This window comes from Dendrobates tinctorius, unplaced genomic scaffold (genome assembly GCF_039654945.1).
Source record: "Dendrobates tinctorius isolate UK_male_01 unplaced genomic scaffold, ASM3965494v1 ptg000138l, whole genome shotgun sequence".
In the NCBI taxonomy this organism is placed as follows: Eukaryota; Metazoa; Chordata; class Amphibia; order Anura; family Dendrobatidae; genus Dendrobates; species Dendrobates tinctorius.
The window spans coordinates 2,274,883-2,301,808 of NW_027361806.1; the positions used below are offsets into that span (position 1 = coordinate 2,274,883).

At 44.5% G+C, this 26,926-nt stretch overlaps 1 protein-coding gene across 1 annotated transcript in view; it reads right to left on the reverse strand.

Annotated features, from left to right (window-relative positions):
* LOC141048621 (cytochrome P450 4A6-like) overlaps positions 1-26,926 on the reverse strand; it is a 50,517-nt gene that overhangs the window by 17,525 nt on the left and 6,066 nt on the right. The window contains exons 2-9 of the mRNA XM_073544388.1: positions 18,419-18,563; positions 15,505-15,549; positions 15,214-15,341; positions 15,014-15,138; positions 14,373-14,524; positions 13,583-13,689; positions 10,620-10,810; positions 10,075-10,208 (exon numbers count right to left, since the gene is read on the reverse strand). Coding sequence (XP_073400489.1) covers positions 10,075-10,208; positions 10,620-10,810; positions 13,583-13,689; positions 14,373-14,524; positions 15,014-15,138; positions 15,214-15,341; positions 15,505-15,549; positions 18,419-18,563 — 1,027 coding nt within the window. The remainder of the gene's footprint in view (positions 1-10,074; positions 10,209-10,619; positions 10,811-13,582; positions 13,690-14,372; positions 14,525-15,013; positions 15,139-15,213; positions 15,342-15,504; positions 15,550-18,418; positions 18,564-26,926) is intronic.

A 26,926-nucleotide genomic window follows, 5' to 3' on the forward strand; every position in this document is an offset into this window, starting at 1 on the left:
CTATTTCTCTGCTGTAATATATCCAAATGGTACAACTCCACACTTCTGCTGCTTGACCATTTTGCTGCATATTTAAATGTGCTTGCTAAAGCTTTGGTATAATTCATTTGTTGCACTGTATGTAATACTTACTGCTTTAGATCTGTGACTGGGGCCTTTCTAGATCTTATCAGTGGAAGGTGCTATAGCATTTTGCCACATCTTGGTCTAGTGCCTTTGATCATCTAACCATCCCCTGGTGTGCTGGCCCCAGCTGCCAAATTATACCCAACCATCTCCCACAATCCCTCTCTCCTGACCCTGTAGTGTGGCCTATATATGTAGTAGTTGCTAAGGGGAAGCACGCAGTGTGGGGTACAGCACGCAAGCTTCCCATAAGCAAAGCATCACAGAAGATAAGCATCCAGCAAAACGGCAGTTATACATGGCAGTTAGTCAGGGCAGGAGTCAGGTAACCCACACCTTGCCTTCCCCTTTAACCATGTGCTTTATTTTTATCCTCCTGTGTTCCCTTGCCATCCACATTCATCACCCTATCCCCCCTCCATCACGACTCATACACATCAGCCCCTCTATACTTCCCTCTCCCATGTACAGCTCCCACACACTCCTCACCTTCCTGAGAAACCTCAGCCCATCTTGCCCAAACACATCGCAGAAAAAAACTACTTACAATTCCAACAACTATTGGCTCTTTATCTTCCTTCTCCTACTGATTTCAGGGGACATCTCCCCCAACCCTGGTCCACCATCCCCCAACCTCGACCCCTACCCTACCTCATATCGAAACCACAATAATCTGATTAACATTACTTGAACTCCCTCATCTCAATCTTTTAATTGTGCCCTCTGGAATCCACGGTCTGCTTGTAACAAGCTTCCTTTCCTACACAACTACTTTCTGAACAACTCTCTTAATCTGTTGGCCCTCACTGAAACCTGGATTCAGGATTCTGACACTGTCTCTCCTGCTGCCATTTCCTACGGTGGCTTACAATTCTCTCACTCCCCGAGACCCACAAACAGACCTGGTGGTGGAGTTGGCATACTCCTGTCCCCACAATGCACTTTCCAGGTCATCCCCCCAGTCCCATCACTCTTATTCCCTTCTTTTGAGGTCCACACCATCAGGCTCTTCCGTCCCCTCTCCCTCAGGGTAGCGGTCATATACCGGCCCCCAGGCTCACACACCCTCTTCCTTGACCACTTTTCAGCCTGGCTGCCACACTTCATGTCCTCAGAACTACCAACCCTCATCCTGGGAGACTTCAACATCCCCATTAACAGCCCTAATTCCACATCTGCATCCCAGCTTCTATCACTAACCACCTCTCTAGGCCTCTCACAGCTTTCAACCTCTGAGACACATAAGGACGGTAACACCCTTGATCTGGTCTTCTGCCGGCTCTGTTCAATCTCCCACCTAAACAACTCACCGCTTCCACTCTCTGACCACAACATTCTCTCCTTCACGCTCACAAATCCTCGCCCACCCCAGCTCATTCCTACCTACCACACAGTCATAAATCTACAAGCTATTAACCCTCAGACACTTTCAGATTCCCTACACTCATCTCTGTCCCCAATCTCCTCTCTTTCCTGTCCTAATCTGGCTGTTCATCACTACAATGACACCCTTAGAAGCACCCTTGACCAAGTAGCTCCCCTCACCCTCAGAACCTCCAAACACAGAGTAAAAGAGCCCTGGCTCACATCGCAAACTCAACTTCTCCAGCGATGCTCCAGGAGTGCTGAACGCCTATGGAGAAAAACCCGCACACCAGAAGACTTCATCCACTTCAAATTTATGTTAAGAACCTATAACGCTGCCCTTCACCTTGCCAAACAGACCTACTTCACCACCCTGATCTCCTCACTAGCCAACAACCCCAAGAAACTTTTTGACACTTTTCACTCCCTCCTCAGGCCAAAAGCACAAGCCCCTATCACAGACATTTGTGCTGATGACCTGGCCTCCCACTTTACAGAAAAAATAGATAATATCCGTCAAGAAATCTGCTCCCAACCACCAAGTGCTGTGACTCCCATCCCTTCCTACATCTCCCCTGGCTCACTCTCCACATTTGATCCCATAACAGAAGAAGAAGTCTCCAGACTCCTCTCTTCTTCTCGTCCGACTACATGCACTACCGACCCCATTCCCTCACATCTCCTCCAGTCTCTCTCTCCAGTCGTCACAACCCACCTAACTACAATCTTTAATCTCTCCCTCTCCTCGGGCATTTTCCCATCCTCCTTCAAACACGCCATCATTACTCCACTACTAAAGAAACCTGCTCTCGACCCATCCTGCACAAACAACTACAGACCAGTCTCCAATCTCCCCTTCATCTCTAAACTTTTGGAACGCCTAGTTTACTCCCGCCTTACCCGTTACCTCTCCATTCACTCCCTTCTAGACCCTTCACAGTCCGGCTTCCGCCCCCTACATTCGACTGAAACTGCACTCATCAAAGTGACCAATGACCTTCTGACAGCAAAACGTAACGGTGACCACTCTCTGCTCATTCTTCTTGACCTATCTGCAGCTTTCGATACTGTTGACCACCATCTCCTACTCTCTAGGCTCCAGTCACTAGGCATTAAGGACACTGCACTCTCCTGGTTCTCTTCCTATCTCTCTGACCGCTCCTTCAGTGTTTTGTTCTCTGGCTCCACGTCATCTCCTCTTCCTCTTGCTGTCGGGGTACCTCAGGGCTCAGTCCTTGGCCCCCTTCTTTTCTCTCTCTACACGGCCCCAATTGGACAGACCATCAGCAGATTTGGCTTTCAGTACCATCTTTATGCTGATGACACACAACTATACACGTCTTCCCCCGACCTTACCCCCGCTGTACTACAGAACGCCAGTGACTGTCTGTCCGCAGTCTCCAATATCATGTCCGCTCTCTATCTGAAACTCAACCTCTCCAAAACTGAACTTCTTCTGCTCCCGCCGTCTACTAACCTCCCTAAATCTGACATTTCCTTCTCCGTGGGTGGTACCACAATAACACCACGGCAGCAGGTGCGCTGTCTGGGTGTTATGTTTGACACCAATCTCTCCTTTACATCCCATATACAATCCCTTGCCCGCTCCTGCCGCTTACACCTAAAGAACATCTCTAGAATCCGCCCTTTTCTCACTATTGAAACAACAAAAACCCTCACTGTTGCATTGATCCACTCTCGCCTGGATTACTGCAACGCTCTATTAATTGGCCTCCCCGTCACTCGACTATCCCCTCTCCAGTCCATACTCAATGCAGCAGCCAGGATCGTCCATCTGGGTAATCGGTACTCGGACGCGTCCGCTCTTCGCCAGTCCTTACATTGGCTGCCCATTCATTATAGGATCCAATTCAAAGTACTTGTTCTCACCCACAAAGCTCTCCACAGTGCGGCACCCCCTTACATCTCTTCTCTCATTTCTGTCTATCGGCCTAGCCGATCGCTGCGCTCTGCAAACGACTTTCGACTAACCTCTGCACTAATCCGTACCTCCCACTCCCGACTCCAAGACTTCTCCCGTGCTGCTCCTATCCTCTGGAATGCTCTACCCCAAGAAATCAGGACTATCCACAATTTGCATAGTTTTAGGCGCTCACTCAAAACACACCTGTTCAGAGCGGCCTATCACATTCACTAATCAAAGTCATTCTCTGTGTAAGTGTGCGTGCGTAGCCCATTCACTATCTCCATCCATCCTTCACTCCTGCAAGATGGCTGGACCTTCATTGTAAATACACCATTGTAAATACACACCTGTACTCTGTATCTCCCTCACCTCATTGTAGATTGTACGCTCTCACGAGCAGGGTCGTCTTATTTCGTCTTATTTTGCTTTAATTATTGTATTGTTAGCGTTGTTACTTATGACTTGTGTTTTGAAACTGTTAAACTGTAAAGCGCTGCGGAATATGTTGGCGCTATATAAATAAAGATTATTATTATTATTATTATCTATGGCCTCCGAAATTCCGCCAAAGAGGGCGAGGAGAAGTATGGGTCAGACGTCAGATCCTTCGTAGAAAAGGACTTCTATGTAGACGACTGTTTGAAGTCCACACCGACAAATGAGGCTGCAACCAGTCTACTAAAAAGGTCTCTGGAAATGCTCGCTCAGTCTAACCTAAAGTTACACAAGATTTCCTCCAACAGCCGAGAGTTGATGGAAGCCTTTCCCTCTCAAGACTATTCCAGTGATCTAAAGGACCTAGACCTAAGCATCGACTCTCTTCTCATGCAGCGGAGCCTTGGATTGCTTTGGGACATGACGATAGATGCCTTCACCTTCCAGGTCAGTAAAGAGGAGAAACCCTTCACGCTCAGAGGAGTTCTCTCTTTCGTGAATAGTCTATACGACCCCCTGGGATTCGTAGGTCCAGTAACTATCCAAGGAAAAATGATGCTGAGAGACTTTACCAAAGACACGTCTAATTGGGACGATCCACTTCCAGCAGAAATAGCAGACCTGTGGGAAGAATGGAAGAGTTCTGTCGAGGCCTTGACCAACCTTCGTGTGAAACGGCCATATGCTCCTGTGCCATCCACAGAAGTCAAGACACAAAGACTTTGTATCTTCTGTGACACATCAGTCAAAGCGATCGCAGCAGTAGCAAACCTCAAAACCATGGACATGAATGAACAGAGCCACATTGGGTTTGTGATGAGCCGGACTAAACTGGCACCACTCCGTGAACACAGAATACCCAGAGTGGAACTCTGTGCTGCAGTCCTCGCAGTCGAGTTGGCCGAGCTTATTTCAGATGCGATGAGTCTGGAGACCAAAGATGCAGAGTTTACACCGACAGCAAGGTGGTACTAGGATATATCTGCAATGAAACGCAACGCTTTTATGTACGTCAGCAACAGGGTACTGAGGATAAGAAGATCCACCTGCCCTAATCAGTGGCACTATGTGCCTACTCACCTCAATCCTGCAGGCCATGCGATTAGATCCGTTGCTCCAAGTCATCTTAAGGACACCACATGGTTCACAGGCCCTGCTTCCTTGTACCGTTCGATGCTCCACATCGACAGGCCCGATACATTCGAACTAGTGGATCAAGATGTCGACGAAGAGCTCCGTCCTCAAGTGTCTGCTCTGCATACAGGGATTTCAAGCCATCACCTGGAATCTCATCGGTTCAGCAGGTTCTCAACCTGGAAGTCACTTGTTCGAGCCATCGCTTGTCTACTTCATGTGGCCCAGTCCTACAAGTCAGCATCACCTGCAAGCCAGGGATCTTGTAGAGGTTGGCATCACTGCAAGCATGCGTATACCACCCTCAACCTGGAAAGAGCCAAGGTTACAATACAAAAGGAAACCTAACCCAGAGAAATAGACAACCTCAACAAGGGACAACCTATTCCTGGAGACAGCGTGCTAAAGAAGCTCGATCCAATTGTTGACCAAGACGGGCTGCTGAGAGTAGGTGGCCATCTTCAAGAAGCCGAGGTAGAAGTTTCAGAGAAACACAAAGTAATAATCCCTGGACGTCATCACGTCACAACCCTGCTCATTCAGCATCATCATGACTTAGTGAGACACCAAGGCCATTTGTTTACCGAAGGGAATCTGCGGGCGGCTGGACTATGGATAGTCGGAGCAGAGAAGCGTGAGCAAACTCATCTTCAACTGTGTTACGTGTCGCAAACTCAGTGGCATGTTCCAAAATCTGAAGATGGCCAATCTTCCATCCGACAGACCCACTACCGAACCCCCCTTCACCAAAGTTGGACTAGATGTATTCGGTCCTTGGTCCGTGGCTACTCGATGCACTAGGAAGACCAATACTGAAGCAAAGTGTTGGGCAGTTCTATTCACTTGTCTGTCCATCAGAGCTGTTCATATCGAAGTAATCGAGTCTATGAACACTTCAAGTTTCATAAATACGTTTCGACGCTTCAACGCAATCAGAGGCCCTGTGAAGCATATTCGCTCCGACAAAGGTACGAATTTCATTGGAGCGGCAAGAGAACTCCAAATCTCTTCCAATTTGGCCATTGCTAATGTTGAAAGGTACCTAGGCGAGCAAGGATGCCCCTGGACTTTCAATCCACCACACTCTTCGCACATGGGAGGTGCCTGGGAGAGAATGATAGGCATAGCACGCAAGATACTAGACTCCATCTTCCTACAAGTGAACACCAGACTCACACTTGAGAGTTTAACTACATTCTTGGCCAAGGTATCAGCTATCATGAACGTCAGGCCACTGTCAGCACTTTCCAGCGATTCCGGAGACCCGTCAGTCCTTACTCCTGCAATGTTACTCATGCAGAAAACCTGTGTCCCGAGAGCTCCACTCGGAGAATTCAACGATAAAGACCTCAACAAATGACAATGGAGGCAAGTGCAAAGTGTGTCCAATGTCTTCGGGGAGAGGTGGAAGAAGCAATATCTCTCCACTCTACAAACCAGGACAAAGTGGCAAAAAGACCGCCCAAACATTCAACTAGGCGATGTGGTACTTGTCAAAGACACTCGGTCACATCGTAACGAGTGGCCACTCGGCCTAGTCACCAAGCCTCTTCCCAGCAAGGACGGGAAAGTGCGCAAGGTAGAAGTCAAAGTGTGCAAATTTGGGGAGAACAAACTGTTCCTCAGGCCAGTTACTGAACTTGTACTGTTATTGTCCCAAAAGAGCCAAATAGTGGTGTCCGTTGATGCGTGTTTCTCCCATTCATGTACAGCAAGACATTTCTTAAGTGCTGTTTCAGCTATGGCCATTAAATGTCATAGTTGCTCTTCTTTTTCCTATTCATGGATTCAGAATCCTTTTCCTTTAATAGCTTATCTGTTCAGAACTGCCCCTTCATCTTCCAGAGCTGAAGCATGTAGCCATTTTCCCCCTGATCCCTGAGCTGCTCACACGTGTCCAGCTCCCTGCAAAACCACTGCTTATATCAAGCGGATTCCGTTTTTACCCGAATCATCCACATTGTGTACAACAATCTCTGATTCATCCACAATTGTGTTCAACAACCTCTGATATCATCTACTACTGTGTTCTACTATACCATCTGTTATCATCTCCCGTTGTTGTCCATATCATCCCAATAAACATAGACTTAAGCACCCATACAATCTTTTTACTGGGAGTGGATGAAGGGTTTAGCCGTATGCTGGAGTCCACACAGCGTCATACGTGGAAGAAGGCAGAACATATAGTAACCCATAAAGGTAATAAAAGTCCATATAAAAAACCTCTAATAGCAATAATGGCAGTGGATAGATGGAACCATAAAACATTTTTCCAAAAAATTGAAGTGCAAAGTTTAAAAATTAACAAAATGTGCAAAGCTGCAATCAACAAAACAAAACTAGAAGTGCAAAGTGTAAATAACAAAGTATACCAAAGGGTATATTATAAACAGGGCACAATGTCTTCAGATGATATGATCATGTGAACACACATGAATCAGATAATTATAAGGAGCAGATAAAGATATGCCAGAGGTTATATTAAAAATAGGACAAAATACCTTAAGGGGTTAAGATCCTGAGCGCATACAGGACACCCTGTACTCAAATTTCTTGTCTGGATTTCTCTATCTACTCTATGCTCTTGGTATTCGGGGTTTTCTTTATAGATAGATAGATAGATAGATAGATAGATAGACAGATAGATAAATAGATTAGATATGGGATAGATAGATAGATAGATAGATAGATAGATAGATAGACAGATAGTAACATAGTTAGTAAGGCCGAAAAAAGACATTAGTCCATCCAGTTCAGCCTATAAAATTCTGTCAGAATAAATCCCCAGATCTACGTCCTTCTAAAGAACCTAACAATAACTGTAAGATACAATATTGTTATGCTCCAGGAAGACATCCAGGCCTCTCTTGAACCCTTCAACTGAGTTTGCCATCACCACCTCCTCAGGCAGGGAATTCCAGATTCTCACTGCCCTAACAGTAAAGAATCCTCTTCTATGTTGGTGGATAGATAGATAGATAGATAGATAGACAGACAGACAGACAGACAGATACAGTTGTGGCCAAAAGTATTGACACCCCTGCAATTCTGTCAAATAATACTCAGTTTCTTCCTGAAAATGATTGCAAACACTAATTCTTTGGTATTATTATCTTCATTTAATTTGTCTTAAATGAAAAAACACAAAAAGAATTGTCCTAAAGCCAAATTGGATATAATTCCACACCAAACATAAAAAAGAGGGTGGACAAAAGTATTGGCACTGTTTGAAAAATCATGTGATGCTTCTCTAATTTGTGTAATTAACAGCACCTGTAACTTACCTGTGGCACCTAACAGGTGTTGGCAATAACTAAAACACACTTGCAGCCAGTTGACATGGATTAAAGTTGACTCAACCTCTGTCCTGTGTCCTTGTGTGTACCACATTGAGCATGGAGAAAAGAAAGAAGACCAAAGAACTGTCTGAGGACTTGAGAAACCAAATTGTGAGGAAGCATGAGCAATCTCAAGGCTACAAGTCCATCTCCAAAGACCTGAATGTTCCTGTGTCTACCGTGCGCAGTGTCATTAAGAAGTTTAAAGCCCATGGCACTGTGGCTAACCTCCCTAGATGTGGACGGAAAAGAAAAATTGACAAGAGATTTCAAAGCAAGATTGTGCGGATGTTGGATAAAGAACCTCGACTAACATCCAAACAAGTTCAAGCTGCCCTGCAGTCCGAGGGTACAACAGTGTCAACCCGTACTATCCATCGGCACCTGAATGAAAAGGGACTGTATGGTAGGAAACCCAGGAAGACCCCACTTCTTACCCCGAGACATAAAAAAGCCAGGCTGGAGTTTGCCAAAACTTACCTAAAAAAGCCTAAAACGTTTTGGAAGAATGTTCTCTGGTCAGATGAGACAAAAGTAGAGCTTTTTGGGTAAAGGCATCAACATAGAGTTTACAGGAGAAAAAAAGAGGCATTCAAAGAAAAGCACACGGTCCCTACAATCAAACATGGCGGAGGTTCCCTGATGTTTTGGGGTTGCTTTGCTGCCTCTGGCACTGGACTGCTTGACCGTGTGCATGGCATTATGAAGTCTGAAGACTACCAACAAATTTTGCAGCATAATGTAGGGCCCAGTGTGAGAAAGCTGGGTCTCCCTCAGAGATCATGGGTCTTCCAGCAGGACAATGACCCAAAACACACTTCAAAAAGCACTAGAAAATGGTTTGAGAGAAAGCACTGGAGACTTCTAAGGTGGCCAGCAATGAGTCCAGACCTGAATCCCATAGAACACCTGTGGAGAGATCTAAAAATGGCAGTTTGGAGAAGGCACCCTTCTAATATCAGGGACCTGGAGCAGTTTGCCAAAGAAGAATGGTCTAAGATTCCAGCAGAGCATTGTAAGAAACTCATTGATGGTTCCCGGAAGCGGTTGGTCGCAGTTATTTTGGCTAAAGGTTGTGCAACCAAGTATTAGGCTGAGGGTGCCAATACTTTTGTCTGGCCCATTTTTGGAGTTTTGTGTGAAATGATCAATGTTTTGCTTCATTCTCTTTTGTGTTTTTTCATTTAAGACAAATTAAATGAAGATAATAATACCAAAGAATTTGTGTTTGCAATCATTTTCAGGAAGAAACTGAGTATTATCTGACAGAATTGCAGGGGTGTCAATACTTTTGGCCACAACTATAGATAGATAATACTGTATATAGATGAATACATTGATAATAGATAGCAGATAGAATATAGATGATAGGAAGATAATAGATAGATAATAGATATATAGATAGATAGATAATATATATATGAATAGATAATATATAGAAGATAGCAAAAAGATAGATAGATGATAGATAGATAAATAAATAATAGATAGATATATAATATATAGATATAAAGATAATAGATTAATAGATGGATAGATAGACAGATAAAAAGCAGTACTTTTCCATGCAAAGATGAGTGCAAAGTCCCCAAAATTAACACTAAAATCTCTTGCATACAAAACTAAAAAAAAAAAATAGCGGCAGCGTTCTAAAGTTAGATTATGAAAGAAACGGTGCAGACTCCTTTTTTGGGAGTTTTTAAATGTCGATAAATAGAGTCACTTTTTTTTCACGATGTCACCCACCTGTGGGCAGGCTCCGTCCATCAAAGAATGTGATTGGTTCTTTAAGTTGGCGAACCACTTCTGGTACAGGAGGAAAGAGGCGCATGCTTTCCTTAATGCACATGGTGGTGTATGGCAGCTTTCCCAGGTCTTCCCTGGCATGCAGAATGAATAATAAAACATAAATTTCAGGCATGCAGACAGCTTTACAGGATAAGGAAACAGGTTGAAAAAGATTTAGGCCATTTGGTTGGACAAAGTTTACCGCCTGATGGGGTGCATGGGTCATCTGGAGAAAAATGGTCCAGGTACGAGATCTGTCCAGCTTTATGGGATGTATAGTACAAATGCCATAGGGTTATTTTACATAGAACTTGGCCTTGAACCTGTTAAATATTGGGTGGGTTTCATCAATACAGCTCATGAGAACAAGCAGAGCTGCAGTATAAAGCACAGGGAATGGGAGAGGGAAACATAGAGAGAAAACGTGCGAGCACCCTGACCTCCTCCGATATAATATATGACAGTAATCATGTACATAAGTGCTGAAAATGGGAAACACTCACCAGTCCACTGTGATCCGATCTCCCAGGACCTCTCTGATCTCCTCCCGGCATTTCTCCTGGTGCTCGGGATATTTAGCCATGCAGTATAATATCCAGGAGATGCTGCTGGCCGTTGTATCATGCCCTTCAAACATAAAAGTGTCCACCTCTGCCCGCAGGTCTTCATAAGATAGACCCTGACCATTTTCATCCTGATAATAATAATACATGTTACGTATGAAGCTCAACCGGCTCCAGGCAATGATGAATAAGAGATGCTGGATCCCCGGTGACTGGAGAATGGGTTGTTCAATTGCAATAGCAAACTTTGGAGCTACTATACAAACTAGGTTTTCAACCTTAGTACCTGTAGCCCAGCGAGACAAGTCGTCAATGTCAATCTAATGAATATTATGAGCCGGTGGGGGATACATAAGTTGGGTGAGGGAAAAGGTCACATAGAGGCTGTTGAACTCAAGCCGGAGAGTACGGTAGACCCACACTGCGTGGTTCTTCGTAGGGAGGAGGAAGATCCTTATCCCCCTTCTATCCAGGTCAGCCTCTTTTCCTCCATGACTAAATGACGATGCAGTCAATGTTAAACGGAGGGCGGCAGTAATAACCAAACCGGCAAAGGAATAACTTTTGCCTATATAAAAAGACCAATGTTATTAAAGACTATGCAATAATTAGTAGTCCCGTTGTTGGAGCTTTTGCATTTGGACCCATCAGGTTCACGTTACACTGTTGCTAACAGGACTAGTATCCTGATGAAGGGGAAACCCAAAACGCGTAGTTTTGACTCTAAGTGACTTTTAAATGTATTGTAAAGGATTTTTTACCTTACAAGCCCTGTTAGGTTCCTGCTTTGCTTGTTTATTACCTCCACCGTCATTTAACATTCACTGCATCCTCCATTGTTCATGCAGGAGGAGAGGCTCACCTGGATGGAAGGGGGATAGGAATCTTCCTCCCCTCCCAGCTTGCATCTATCGCGGTCTCCGGCTGGCACTCCGGTTTTTGGTTTTTAGCTGCCTCATATTACAGCCCCTCATTAAGGATGTCTGGACCTGGTAGCAGCAGGCTGATTGAGTTTTAGCATGGTTGTTCACATTCATCATATCTAATATCCTTCCTCCAAAAGTGCTCCGTTTTAAGCCTCTTTTTCTTGTTTTTTTCTAATAAAAGCTATTGTGTAGTGTGAACTGGCAAACTGTAGGGTGAGAGTACGCTAGCTGGACAGTAGAGGTTAGTTAGGAAATGTATACAGCTCAGATAAAAAATTTTCTCAAGCGGTTAGTTTGTGCAGGCAGCGGTCTGAAGGCCGGAGGTTAACCTGAGAGTAAAGAGGGTTCTTGAAATTCATTACTGTGATTGCCAGCTATGCTATGCTAAGAGCTGCACTGAACTGTCAAAGTAGAAAAATATGCTGAAGGCGATGCCTCTACCGAAAAGTGGCCTGAGACACATCGAGGACTTATGGACTGCTGTCTGATGACTACCTTGGACAGTGTAAGAGCAGCGCCCTGGCGAAAATTGTCACCCCTGGAAAAGTACAGCGAGTCTCACCCTGATCTACAGTGATTAACCATGCCAACCTGTCTACTCTTAAACCACCTTTGGTGAATTTAGCCTGGCCTGACAGAAAAATAGATGACGTGATAGCTCCTGCACCTTATGACGACTAGGTTTGCTTTACCCAGAGGTGATGGACTTCATTGTGGTCAGTACTGATATGACCTAAGAGAGAGAGGAGGGCCGTTACCTAGGAGTGCGACTCCAAATTCTATTGTGTCCTGCATCTATAAGTGACAATGCTTCTAGATATGAGCCACTGTGGACTACAAACACCCTTTGCCACTTTGCTTTTGAAACTGTTCCTGTTGTATACCACAACCAATAAGCTCAGTGCTCCAGTATTTTTGGGTTATGATCAAGTTCAGCGCTACTATAATGTTGGGTAACTGCGAAGCTCAGTGCCACTGTATTGTCATGAAACCTTCAAGCTCTGTGCCTTAATGTTGAAATGTATCCATGGAGCTTTACATTTTATGCTTTCATGTAACCACTGACAACTGGCCCCTTAAACCCCAATCAGAGGGCTCTCATATATCTAAATCACAACTGTTACTGTGCACTGAGGAGGGGCAAACACCCTCAAACACGTGTCTGCAAATAGAGATTCTGGTTTGACTTGTATCCAAAGTCATGTGGCAAGGCTGCTTCCAGTAGGTGGAACTAGAGTTCTAGTCTCCTTCCTCTCTAACGAGGCAATCTGCACAATCAAATATGTAACCATCAAATGTGTGGCCTCATTGGAAGACTGAAACAAATCACTTTCCTACCTCAAGTTCAGCAAAAATCAGTTTCAGTTTCCTCTTTCTGTGTCTGTGTCCATCACCTTTCCAGCATTGTTTGGCAAGGGGTCCAAAGATGCACATAGAAAACTGACCCACTTGGCAAAGGGAGGGGAGAGAGTAGTAATCACACACTTAGTGCTGACATAAACAAGACCGCTGCGTTTTTTTCCTGCAAGCTACCTGGACAAACAGGATCAAGAGAGAGACTAACCGACACAACCTTTTCTCTAAAAATAAAAACCTGATGTTGCCTGGACATGTTTAGCCAAGTGTTACGAAGGAATGTATAAGATTGTATATGGCATCTTTCTTGGAAAATCAAACCTTGACTTTAGGTCCTGGTGGACACTGGGGTGGCAGCCAAGATGGAAGATTAGAGAAGAGTGTGGTCTACTTAAAATTTGCTGAAGGGAAGCCATCAACTCCTAACCCTTATGATGTATTATGGTTCGGCAGGTTGAGAAAGGTTGGTGGGGGCCCTTCTCTTTTTGGCGAGGGTTTGCAGTAAACAGCAACCTTGTGCACTTTTTTCGTATGCCACGCTGCACTTTTTTTTAGTAGCACAGGAGGGTTTTAAAAAAATATCTCTCCTATCCGGGTAATACATGGGGTGCTATTATCTACCTTAGCACAGAGCAGAATATCAAGGAAGTCCAGGTGCCTCTTCTTCTGGATCTTCTCCAATTCTGTGTCTTCCTTTAGGGATAATTTTCTCTCTTGAATCACTTTATCTAAATTTAAGTACCGTACATTAATGGAGATTATTGCCCTAGTCTGACATCGTTAGATCAAGTCCATTGTCATACTTTGTATCTGGAAATTATGGCAAAGTCCAGTTTGTTAGAATTAGCTGCAACTCAAAGTTCATGACTAATACAAACAAACATTGTGGCAATAGCTATAAACTAAAAACACATAAAGTGAACCTATCATCTTTATTTTTTATTATTATTTCTGCCCTTACACAATCGGCACAGGTCCAGGTCCTGAGACCACCACCAATTGCTCAAAAACAAAAAGTTCTGAAACATACAACTTATCAAGCCAAAGTACTCAACTCCTGCATAGAGCAGTGTACGGGCTCAATACAAAGTCTCTGATCCCAAGGACAAAGTGGTGAACAGACTCACAGACTGTCTATTGAGTCCATGCTCCGCTCCATGCACTTCATCCTCATGAGCTGCACGTTTCAGAGTGTTTCTTTGGTTTTTTTTTAAGCAATTGCTGGAGGTCTCAAAAGACCAGAACATCCACCTATCAGCAACATGTGTAAAGTGGGATAATAGAATAATTAAAAAGAAATATTATAAGCATACTTTAAAACTAAAATAAAAAGCAATTTCTCATTAAATCATCTTTTGCTATTCTTTAACTCCCTTGCAGCAGGTTGGGGAAATCTAGATGTTACACTCACCCGTGTGTCCGTGAACTATCTTTAAGGCTCTGCGAAATCGGAATCCATGGGGGCTCAGATGGAAAATCACATCATTATGATACGGGAGAAAGAAGAATCTGTAGTCCGCCAGATATGATAACTCATATACAGCTTTGATGTATGCACTCTCACTATAAGACAAAAGACCGGAATGTTATCATTGTGCACAATTTTAGGGTAATTAACATATTTAGGAAATCATAAGACCATTTCATTGCTGGTCATATTTTAGGAGCCGAGGCAGTCATTAGGACAGTAGGTGATACAACAACCCATGATCGTGTTGCAGTGGGATATTGGTTGACTGAAAGAGCCCGCTTCCTCTGTCTAACCGCTTATTTGCTAGGTTTGTTATTGACTGCAGAAACTGCTTCATATAGAGTGGGCTCCTGAAGTTGTACAGGATTAGAAAAACATGGGTGATTTCTTCCATCTGACCATGGGTTAAGTTTGGTGTTTCACTGTTTTTGGAAGATGTCTGGTCCACACCTTGCAAACAGAAGAAGTGGTGCCGTTATTTGAAGAAAGCACCTGTGTTTCTGTAATTCTGTACAACATTTTTTTTATCAAATGGAAATTCTTATTACCAAAAAGGGTTATTTTACAGGTTTTTGACAAACCTGTCCAACTGGCAGTTGCTGTGACAGCTAAAGGCACATTTCATGATGGTGTCCAGTGTCATGAGGCTGACATGATGGAAAAGCTCCACTGGGCTTTCTTTGGTAAGAAGACGTTCCCATTTATCCTGAAAGAAAATAACAGGAATGAGTTTCAGAATGGAATACTATGTTCCTTGTTAAATAGATATTTCTGTCCTTACCAGCATGACAGTGACACAGTCGGACATCAGTCTGACATACGGCTTTAGAACATCATAATGGAATCCAGGTGTCAACAGCCGGCGGTGCTGAAACCACTTCTGTCCTGACAACACCAGCAATCCCTCCCCTGAATGATGAAAAACTTAAAAATTAGCTTTATGAGGCTTTAAGATGTGATCTAAGTTTTTGGAAGGGGGTGTTTGATGGTGCTCATAGACATAAAGTTGATCACTGTATTCCGGCAAGCATCTAATGTCTACAGGTACATCAGCTAGCACTAGATTACATACCGATCCACGGAGTCAGAAAGCCATAAGTAAAACTATCCTTTGGATCTGTAAAAAAATGGAATATATTTCAAGAGACTATAACTGAAAAGAACATTTAAGAGTATGTGCATACTGAGTCTGTTTGTTGAGTTTTTGGATCGAAAACTGAACAGAAACTCCAAGTATTTGAAAAATTTGAGTAAGATTTGGAGAGTTTCCACTCAGTTTCTACTCTCAACTTTTCTTAAAAAAACCTCTGTCTGAACAAACCCTAAAAGGGCCAAAACATGTGTGCAGCCCTTTGACCCCAAACAGGGCTCCCAGCTCTTGAATGGAGCAGTGATGGACACAGAGATGGAAGGATTACCCTGAACAAGACAGGAAAGTCTAGCGGTAAGTCTTTTATAAAGAGAACAAGTTTAATGATCACACAGTAGTTTGTAAGAATGTAGACAAATGCTCCCAGGGGTATTAACCAGGGGAAAAAATATGTCCATTAGGGCAAATGCCAATTGCCCCATATTAGGGGAAAAAATCTTTCTCAACTCCACATACGGCAATCAGACTAGTTCTCTGGATCAGATTATAAAGGAGAAAGTTTATGGATTAAAAGTGCGCTGCTTGACAAATCAATCCTTCCAGGTTTTATGAACTGTACTTTTATTTCCCAACGCGTTTCGAAGTCTATACTTCTTCCTCAGGGGATGACATGTACAGATAGGCACAGCTATCACTGGTTTTATACATTCAAAGTTCAAAATTTGGCGCCAAAGGTCACATGTTACAAGGAAAAGAAGTCAAAGTTCATCAATGCAGAAATGTATAAAATACAATAAAATATACTGTTTAGCAGACAAATAATTCTTTTAATTCTTTTCAGACAATTTGAGAACGAAAAAAATGAATATTAAGGACAAAAAAAGGGGAAAGAAAAAAGGAAAAAAGAAAAAGACTTGTATCGAACCAAGAAGAAGAGGGAGGTAGAGCAAGAAACCAAAGCTCAAACCACCATACCAAACGGGAAAGTTGTGGAGAAAAAACGGAAAGAAAAAAAGGAAAATCAGAAAAAATGTGTAAAAAGTTCCTTGTATGAAAATTTAATAAAAAAAGGTTTTATTATTAATAAATTATATGGTGGAAGTCAATTAATTAAGAACGTGTCATTAATATGTAGGAATATAAAAAATATATATATATATATATATATATATATATATATATATATATACATAGTATAATAAAAATCTCTGAAATGCACCGAAATAAATACCTAAACTTATATAATTAAAAAAATTTTGATAAGGGATAAGAAATGAAACAGATAAGGGCTCACCAAGGATGAGGGAGCCTGCAGATAGAATCGTAATGTTCGGCTCCCTCATCCTTGGTGAGCCCTTATCTGTTTCATTTCTTATCCCTTATCAAAATTTTTTTAATTATATAAGTTTAGGTATTTATTTTGGTGCATTTCAGAGATTTTTATTATACTATGTATATATATATTTTTTTTTTTTTATATTCCTACATATTAATGACACGTTCTTAATTAATTGACTTCCACCACATAATTTATTAATAATAAAACCTTTTTTTGTTAAATTTTCATACAAGGAACTTTTTACACATTTTTTCTGATTTTCGTTTTTTTCTTTCTGTTTTTTCTCCACAACTTTCCCGTCTGGTATGGTGGTTTGAGCTTTGATTTCTTGCTCTACCTCCCTCTTCTTCTTGGTTCGATACAAGTCTTTTTCTTTTTTCCTTTTTTCTTTCCCCTTTGTTTGTCCTTAATATTCATTTTTTTCGTTCTCAAATTGTCTGAAAAGAATTAAAATAATTATTTGTCTGCTAAACAGTATATTTTATTGTATTTTATACATTTCTGCATTGATGAACTTTGACTTCTTTTCCTTGTAACATGTGACCTTTGGCGCCAAATTTTGAACTTTGAATGTATAAAACCAGTGATAGCTGTGCCTATCTGTACATGTCATCCCCTGAGGAAGAAGTATAGACTTCGAAACGCGTTGGGTAATAAAAGTACAGTTCATAAAACCTGGAAGGATTGATTTGTCAAGCAGCGCACTTTTAATCCATAAACTTTCTCCTTTATAATCTGATGATTTGTGGTCACGGCGTGGCCCTTTGGATGTGCAGCAGGCTGACTACCTACTTCTGTGTGTCTGAATCTCTCCTGAATAAGGTGAGTATAATGAATTGAGTTTATATCAAGCTTTACTCGGGTAAGACCCTATTGCGCTCTTTCTTTTTCAGCTGTTTTACCATAGTTCTCTGGATCAACATTCCATCACAGAGTACTGTACCCATAACCTGTAAGTTATGTAACCCTCCTTGAACTTTTTTAGTGAATCAACCATTACAACAATCACATGGCAGAGACATTTATAATCTCACTGCTCGCACAGTAACTCAATGAATGGTGACTCTATGGCTGGTTGTGTTGAGTTTCAAGAGGTGTAGTGGAACCTGCAGCTTATACGAGGGAATTATTTTTTAAGGAGCCTGCATGATCCCACATTTTGGGCATCTAGTAGACTTGAGGCCTCAAGCAAACCTACAGGCCCCAAAGTTTTGCCTATAATGTTTCTTTCAGACAATTTAAAAGGGTTGTCTCGAGATAGGTCCTAACTTGCTATCAACTAGGCATCCACTGATACCAAAATGGGGCTTTGGTGTGCCCAAGATTAATGAATAAAAAGAAGCCGGACCGTTTATTGCCATCAGGAAAGCTGGAGATAGCCAAGTAGAACACCTGGCTACCTCTGGCAGTCATATAGACTTTGAACAGGTCATTGCTCCTTTCAAACTGGGCGCTTCGGAGTCCTGTTCTCGGTGATGGTCTTGTGGGTTGGTGATTACTTTTTAATTTAGTACAAGACAGATGGTCAGCAGTCTGATGATTCATAAAGGCTCTTACCTTGTCTGGACAGGATCGCCTTTGCATAATCGGGGTGGCATATCGTCAGGGCTGCAAAGAAATTTCCCAGCCACAGTGGAAAGACGTACGGGTATTGTTCGGCAAAACGAATCATAATCTGCATGTCATTGCCATTCTGAAGGAACTGTGTTTGGGATAAAGACAGACAAGATGTCATAACTGAGATAGTCACAGTGAACAGCAATGCTTTCTGCAATCTCCATGTCAGTCATGCCACCGACATTACAGTCAGCCTCCTCGATAGCTGATAACAAGAAACAGTTCATTTTACGATCGGGACAAAAAAAAAATGGAGACATCGTATACTAGAGGTCTATCGTGATTCGTGACTTGAATTAGTGTTTTCTCATCTGGGGCATTTGGGAGAGGATATGCCATAAATATCCAACTGGGACTAGTGCCGATAATAATAATAATAATAATCTTTATTTATATAGCGCCAACATATTCCGCAGCGCTTTACAGTTTAACAGTTTCAAAACACAAGTCATAAGTAACAACGCTAACAATACAATAATTAAAGCAAAATAAGACGAAATGAGACGACCCTGCTCGTGAGAGCGTACAATCTACAATGAGGTGAGGGAGATACAGAGTACAGGTGTGTATTTACCATGGTGTATTTACAATGATGGTCCAGCCATCTTGCAGGAGTGAAGGATGGATGGAGATAGTGAATGGGCTACGCACGCACACTTACACAGAGAATGACTTTGATTAGTGAATGTGATAGGCGGCTCTGAACAGGTGTGTTTTGAGGGAGCGCCTAAAACTATGCAAATTGTGGATAGTCCTGATTTCTTGGGGTAGAGCATTCCAGAGGATAGGAGCAGCACGGGAGAAGTCTTGGAGTCGGGAGTGGGAGGTACGGATTAGTGCAGAGGTTAGTCGAAAGTCGTTTGCAGAGCGCAGCGATCGGCTAGGCCGATAGACAGAAATGAGAGAAGAGATATAAGGGGGTGCCGCACTGTGGAGAGCTTTGTGGGTGAGAACAAGTACTTTGAATTGGATCCTATAATGAATGGGCAGCCAATGTAAGGACTGGCGAAGAGCGGACGCGTCCGAGTACCGATTACCCAGAGGGACGATCCTGGCTGCTGCATTGAGTATGGACTGGAGAGGGGATAGTCGAGTGATGGGGAGGCCAATTAATAGAGCGTTGCAGTAATCCAGGCGAGAGTGGATCAATGCAACAGTGAGGGTTTTTGTTGTTTCCATAGTGAGAAAAGGGCGGATTCTAGAGATGTTCTTTAGGTGTAAGCGGCAAGAGCGGGCAAGGGATTGTATATGGGATGTAAAGGAGAGATTGGTGTCAAACATAACACCCAGACAGCGCACCTGCTGCCGTGGTGTTATTGTGGTACCACCCACGGAGAAGGAAATGTCAGATTTAGGGAGGTTAGTAGACGGCGGGAGCAGAAGAAGTTCAGTTTTGGAGAGGTTGAGTTTCAGATAGAGAGCGGACATGATATTGGAGACTGCGGACAGACAGTCACTGGCGTTCTGTAGTACAGCGGGGGTAAGGTCGGGGGAAGACGTGTATAGTTGTGTGTCATCAGCATAAAGATGGTACTGAAAGCCAAATCTGCTGATGGTCTGTCCAATTGGGGCCGTGTAGAGAGAGAAAAGAAGGGGGCCAAGGACTGAGCCCTGAGGTACCCCGACAGCAAGAGGAAGAGGAGATGACGTGGAGCCAGAGAACAAAACACTGAAGGAGCGGTCAGAGAGATAGGAAGAGAACCAGGAGAGTGCAGTGTCCTTAATGCCTAGTGACTGGAGCCTAGAGAGTAGGAGATGGTGGTCAACAGTATCGAAAGCTGCAGATAGGTCAAGAAGAATGAGCAGAGAGTGGTCACCGTTACGTTTTGCTGTCAGAAGGTCATTGGTCACTTTGATGAGTGCAGTTTCAGTCGAATGTAGGGGGCGGAAGCCGGACTGTGAAGGGTCTAGAAGGGAGTGAATGGAGAGGTAACGGGTAAGGCGGGAGTAAACTAGGCGTTCCAAAAGTTTAGAGATGAAGGGGAGATTGGAGACTGGTCTGTAGTTGTTTGTGCAGGATGGGTCGAGAGCAGGTTTCTTTAGTAGTGGAGTAACGATGGCGTGTTTGAAGGAGGATGGGAAAATGCCCGAGGAGAGGGAGAGATTAAAGATTGTAGTTAGGTGGGTTGTGACGACTGGAGAGAGAGACTGGAGGAGATGTGAGGGAATGGGGTCGGTAGTGCATGTAGTCGGACGAGAAGAAGAGAGGAGTCTGGAGACTTCTTCTTCTGTTATGGGATCAGATGTGGAGAGTGAGCCAGGGGAGAAGTAGGAAGGGATGGGAGTCACAGCACTTGGTGGTTGGGAGCAGATTTCTTGACGGATATTATCTATTTTTTCTGTAAAGTGGGAGGCCAGGTCATCAGCACAAATGTCTGTGATAGGGGCTTGTGCTTTTGGCCTGAGGAGGGAGTGAAAAGTGTCAAAAAGTTTCTTGGGGTTGTTGGCTAGTGAGGAGATCAGGGTGGTGAAGTAGGTCTGTTTGGCAAGGTGAAGGGCAGCGTTATAGGTTCTTAACATAAATTTGAAGTGGATGAAGTCTTCTGGTGTGCGGGTTTTTCTCCATAGGCGTTCAGCACTCCTGGAGCATCGCTGGAGAAGTTGAGTTTGCGATGTGAGCCAGGGCTCTTTTACTCTGTGTTTGGAGGTTCTGAGGGTGAGGGGAGCTACTTGGTCAAGGGTGCTTCTAAGAGTGTCATTGTAGTGATGAACAGCCAGATTAGGACAGGAAAGAGAGGAGATTGGGGACAGAGATGAGTGTAGGGAATCTGAAAGTGTCTGAGGGTTAATAGCTTGTAGATTTCTGACTGTGTGGTAGGTAGGAATGAGCTGGGGTGGGCGAGGATTTGTGAGCGTGAAGGAGAGAATGTTGTGGTCAGAGAGTGGAAGCGGTGAGTTGTTTAGGTGGGAGATTGAACAGAGCCGGCAGAAGACCAGATCAAGGGTGTTACCGTCCTTATGTGTCTCAGAGGTTGAAAGCTGTGAGAGGCCTAGAGAGGTGGTTAGTGATAGAAGCTGGGATGCAGATGTGGAATTAGGGCTGTTAATGGGGATGTTGAAGTCTCCCAGGATGAGGGTTGGTAGTTCTGAGGACATGAAGTGTGGCAGCCAGGCTGAAAAGTGGTCAAGGAAGAGGGTGTGTGAGCCTGGGGGCCGGTATATGACCGCTACCCTGAGGGAGAGGGGACGGAAGAGCCTGATGGTGTGGACCTCAAAAGAAGGGAATAAGAGTGATGGGACTGGGGGGATGACCTGGAAAGTGCATTGTGGGGACGGGAGTATGCCAACTCCACCACCAGGTCTGTTTGTGGGTCTCGGGGAGTGAGAGAATTGTAAGCCACCGTAGGAAATGGCAGCAGGAGAGACAGTGTCAGAATCCTGAATCCAGGTTTCAGTGAGGGCCAACAGATTAAGAGAGTTGTTCAGAAAGTAGTTGTGTAGGAAAGGAAGCTTGTTACAAGCAGACCGTGGATTCCAGAGGGCACAATTAAAAGATTGAGATGAGGGAGTGCAAGTAATGTTAATCAGATTATTGTGGTTTCTATATGAGGTAGGGTAGGGGTCGAGGTTGGGGGATGGTGGACCAGGGTTGGGGGAGATGTCCCCTGAAATCAGTAGGAGAAGGAAGATAAAGAGCCAATAGTTGTTGGAATTGTAAGTAGTTTTTTTCTGCGATGTGTTTGGGCAAGATATGCTGAGGTTTCTCAGGAAGGTGAGGAGTGTGTGGGAGCTGTACATGGGAGAGGGAAGTATAGAGGGGCTGATGTGTATGAGTCGTGATGGAGGGGGGATAGGGTGATGAATGTGGATGGCAAGGGAACACAGGAGGATAAAAATAAAGCACATGGTTAAAGGGGAAGGCAAGGTGTGGGTTACCTGACTCCTGCCCTGACTAACTGCCATGTATAACTGCCGTTTTGCTGGATGCTTGAAGAGGTGGATGCCGATCTTGAAGAGGTGACAGCATTCAATATATGTAGCTCTCTCATTTTTACGGTAACTCCAAAAAATGGCCAAGGGCACTTACATGTGATGGCTAATGAACTTTTGCAAGAAAGCCAAAATCAAGAACAAGATAAGTGACATATGGGGGAAATGTGTATATCAGACTGATTCTGAACATATATCAAACTTGTAAGAAGTGTTCGAAGAAAGATTCCCAGTCTGCTCCCCCATGACGTTACAAACCAGACAGGCCCAAATGCATCTGCACTAATACAGGGTGCAGCAGACCCAAGTAAAATTGCAGCTGCACAGGTGCATAAATACCAAATGAAAGAGCCAGCCTACAATCAGGGTTTGGCTGTGTGGTACACCAGTGCAGAAAAAATAATCCGCATGTGGCAGTGTTCACACAGGGAATGAACACTGCCACATGCGGATTATTTTTTCTGCACTGGTGTACCACACAGCCAAACCCTGATTGTAGGCTGGCTGTTTCATTTGGTATTTATGCACCTGTGCAGCTGCCATTTTACTTGAGTCCGCTGCACCCTGGATTAGTGCAGATTAGAGTTGAGCGAAACGGGTCGAAAAATTTCAAAAGTCGCCGACTTTTGGCAAAGTCGGGTTTCATGAAACGAAACCCGACCCTAGGATGAGGTCGGCCACGAGGTCGGCGACTTACGCGCCAAAGTCGCGTTTCAAAAGTTTATTTTGCGCTCTTTTTCAGCCAATCAGGATCCACGGACACTGTAGGCAACGTGATGACATAGGCAGGGGTCACCACCATATTTCAGAAGGGCATGCAAGTGATTGGCTTGCTTTGGTGGGCGTCACAGGGGGTATAAAAGGGCGTGCACGCCGACCGCCATCTTACTTCTGCCGATCTCAGTATAGGGAGAGGTTGCTGCTGATTCTGTAGGGAGAGCGTTAGGCAGGGAAGAAGACAAAAAAACTGCTTCTGCTGCTAGCGATTTGGCCTGCACAACACACCAGTCACTGTGTGTGCAGTGCAAGGGGAGGCTATATAGTGGTGTATCAGTGGTGTTGGTTGTTGGGCTGCCTTCTAAGGCTTCCTGACATTCCTGCATTGCTGTTTACCCACTGCTCCGCAAACTGCTTTTTTAAAAGCAATCCCAATTTTTTTTTTTTGTCCTGCTGAGAAGAAAAAAAAACTGCTTCTGCTGCTAGCGATTTGGCCTGTACAACACACCAGTCACTGTGTGTGCAGTGCAAGGGGAGGCTATATAGTGGTGTATCAGTGGTGTTGGTTGTTGGGCTGCCTTCTAAGGCTTCCTGACATTCCTGCATTGCTGTTTACCCACTGCTCCGCAAACTGCTTTTTTAAAAGCAATCCCAATTTTTTTTTTTTGTCCTGCTGAGAAGAAAAAAAAACTGCTTCTGCTGCTAGCGATTTGGCCTGCACAACACACCAGTCACTGTGTGCAGTGCAAGGGGAGGCTATATTGTGGTGTATCAGTGGTGTTGGTTGTTGGGCTGCCTTTTAAGGCTTCCTGACAGGCTGGCATTGCTGTTTACCCACTGCTCTGCAAACTGCTTTTTTAAAAGCAATCCAATCTCCCTTATCCTCTAGTCACTTTTGTCACAGCTGTGCCATCGAGCCTGTGACATAGCGCTCAGATATCAGTGGGCCTCACACAATTCAAAAGTGTCCAGTGTCCACAAGTGTCTGCAGAAATTCAAAATCTCCCTTATCCTCTCGTCACTTTTGTCACAGCTGTGCCATCGAGCCTGTGACATAGCGCTCAGATATCAGTGGCCCTCACACAATCCAAAAGTGTCCATCCAGTGTCCAAAAGTGTGTGCAGAGATTCAAAATCTCCCTTATCCTCTAGTCACTTTTGTCACAGCTGTGCCATCGAGCCTGTCACATAGCGCTCAGATATTCATTGGGCCTCACACAATCCAAAAGTGTCCAGTGTCCACAAGTGTGTGCAGAAATTCAATATCTCCCTTATCCTCTCGTCACTTTTGTCACAGCTGTGCCATCGAGCCTGTGACATAGCGCTCAGATATCAGTGGGCCTCACACAATCCAAAAGTGTCCAGTGTCCACAAGTGTCTGCAGAAATTCAAAATCTCCCTTATCCTCTCGTCACTTTTGTCACAGCTGTGCCATCGAGCCTGTGACATAGCGCTCAGATATCAGTGGCCCTCACACAATCCAAAAGTGTCCAGTGTCCACAAGTGTCTGCAGAAATTCAAAATCTCCCTTATCCTCTCGTCACTTTTGTCACAGCTGTGCCATCGAGCCTGTGACATAGCGCTCAGATATCAGTGGGCCTCACACAATCCAAAAGTGTCCAGTGTCCACAAGTGTCTGCAGAAATTCAAAATCTCCCCTGTCCTATAGACACCTTGTACCTTGTTTTACATTACTATATAGTTTGTTGGATTTTGTCTACATTTCTACCAAAAATGAGGAAGGCTGGTGGAAGAGGCCGTGGAATTGGGCGGGGGTTGGCAGCTGGTAATGATGGTGTTGGTGGTGGATCTGATGGTAGTGGCAAGAGCAAAATAGGACCGAATGCAGGAGGTGTTGAGCCTGCGTCATCGTCTGGCTACATAAGGCCTCGAACGCTTAGTTTTCTAGGAGTTGGCAAACCGCTTTTAAAGCCAGAGCATCAGGAAAAAGTTTTGTCTTACATTGCTGACTCAGCCTCCAGCTCTATCGCCTCCTCTTCTTCAGTTGTAAAAAGTAAAAGCACTGAGTCGTCATTGGAGGCTCATGTTCATGAACCACACCTTTCCTTGCGTCCTTCACCCCAACCAAGATTGAAGGATGACGCAGGCCATACTACTGATTACTCCATGGAGCTGTTTTCACATACCATGCCTGGATTATCAAGTCAAATGGTGAATTACCCAGGCCAAGATGAATCTGACATGGAGTGCACTGATGCACAGCCGCTGATGGATGATTCTGCTGGTACATTCACTCAGAGCACTACATTGTCCTCGCAGTATACAGAGCCAGATTCTGACCCTGATGAGACTCAGGTGCCCCTTCCCGCACACTATACCACCATACACGGTGACACAGAGGAAGGTGCACATGACATAGAAGAGGAGGTGATGGATGACCCAGTTGTTGACCCAGATTGGCATCCATTGGGGGAAGAGGGTGCTGCTTCCAATAGCTCAGATGAGGAGCATCCACAGCAGACATCGACATCGCAACAGCTGTTATCTGGCAGGCCCGGAGCACTCCAAAGACAGGTTCCAAACATCAAAAGAGTTGCTGGACAGCTTGTCCAGAGGGTCAAAAGATCACAGCGTGCTAGGCCGCAAAATGTCTGCCAAAGTAGGAAGAGTGCAGTGTGGCACTTTTTTGAACAAAATCCTCATGATCAGGCCAAGGTTATCTGTAAGAAGTGCGCAAAGACCTTTAGCCGAGGGAAAAATCTGAAAAATTTGAATACCAGTTGCATGCTTAGACATTTAACCAGCATGCACTTGCAAGCGTGGACACAACACCAAACCTCAAGTGCCACATGTGCAACTGATCACAACGAAGGTAGTCAGCAACGCTTCATTGTTTCCCCCACTGTAAGCCCACCGGTTAGCAGAGCAGCAAATGTTGAGGTGTCGTTGCAAGGCCACAGCAGTCAGGGAATCCCACTGTTATATCAACGAAAGACTGATTCTAGGCCATCAGAAAGAACACCAACTCCATCACCATCATCAACCCTCTCTCAGTCCGCCCTGTCCACCGCTACTTCCACCATATGCAGCTCTCAAGTCCAGCTCACCCTCCCAGACACTATGAGTAGGTCAAGAAAGTACTCAGTCTCTCATCCGCGTACACTGGGTTTGAACGCCCACATTGCCAAACTAATCTCGTTTGAGATGATGCCCTTTCGGTTGGTGGAAAGCACAGCTTTCCGCGAACTCATGGCCTATGCAGTACCACGCTATGACCTACCCAGTCGCCACTTCTTCTCTCGCAAAGCCATCCCAGCCCTCCACCATCATGTGAAAGACCGCATTGTCCATGCACTCAAGCAGTCAGTGAGCGGAAAGGTGCACCTCACAACTGATGCATGGTCCAGTCGGCATGGCCAGGGCCGTTACGTGTCCATCACTGCGCACTGGGTTAATGTGGTGGATGCAGGGTCCACAGGGGACAGCAGTGGTGGGACAGTGCTGCCTAGCCCACGGTATAGGAAACAGTTGGCTGTAGGCGTTCGACCCTCCTCCTCCTCCTCCTCCAGAAGCGAAAGCTCGTCCACAGAGCGCAGTCGTACGAGCACTCCATCTGCAGCTGCCACTGTTGCACACGATGTGTCCCCCTATCGAGCAGCTAGTGGAAAGCGTCAGCAGGCTGTGTTGCAGATGATGTGTTTGGGCAACAGACACACCGCCGAGGTGCTGGCCGAGTACTTGAAGCGACAAACTGAGTCATGGCTGGGCAGTGTACATCTTGAGGCAGGCAAGGTAGTTAGTGATAACGGCCGTAATTTTGTGGCAGCCATAGCCCTTTCAA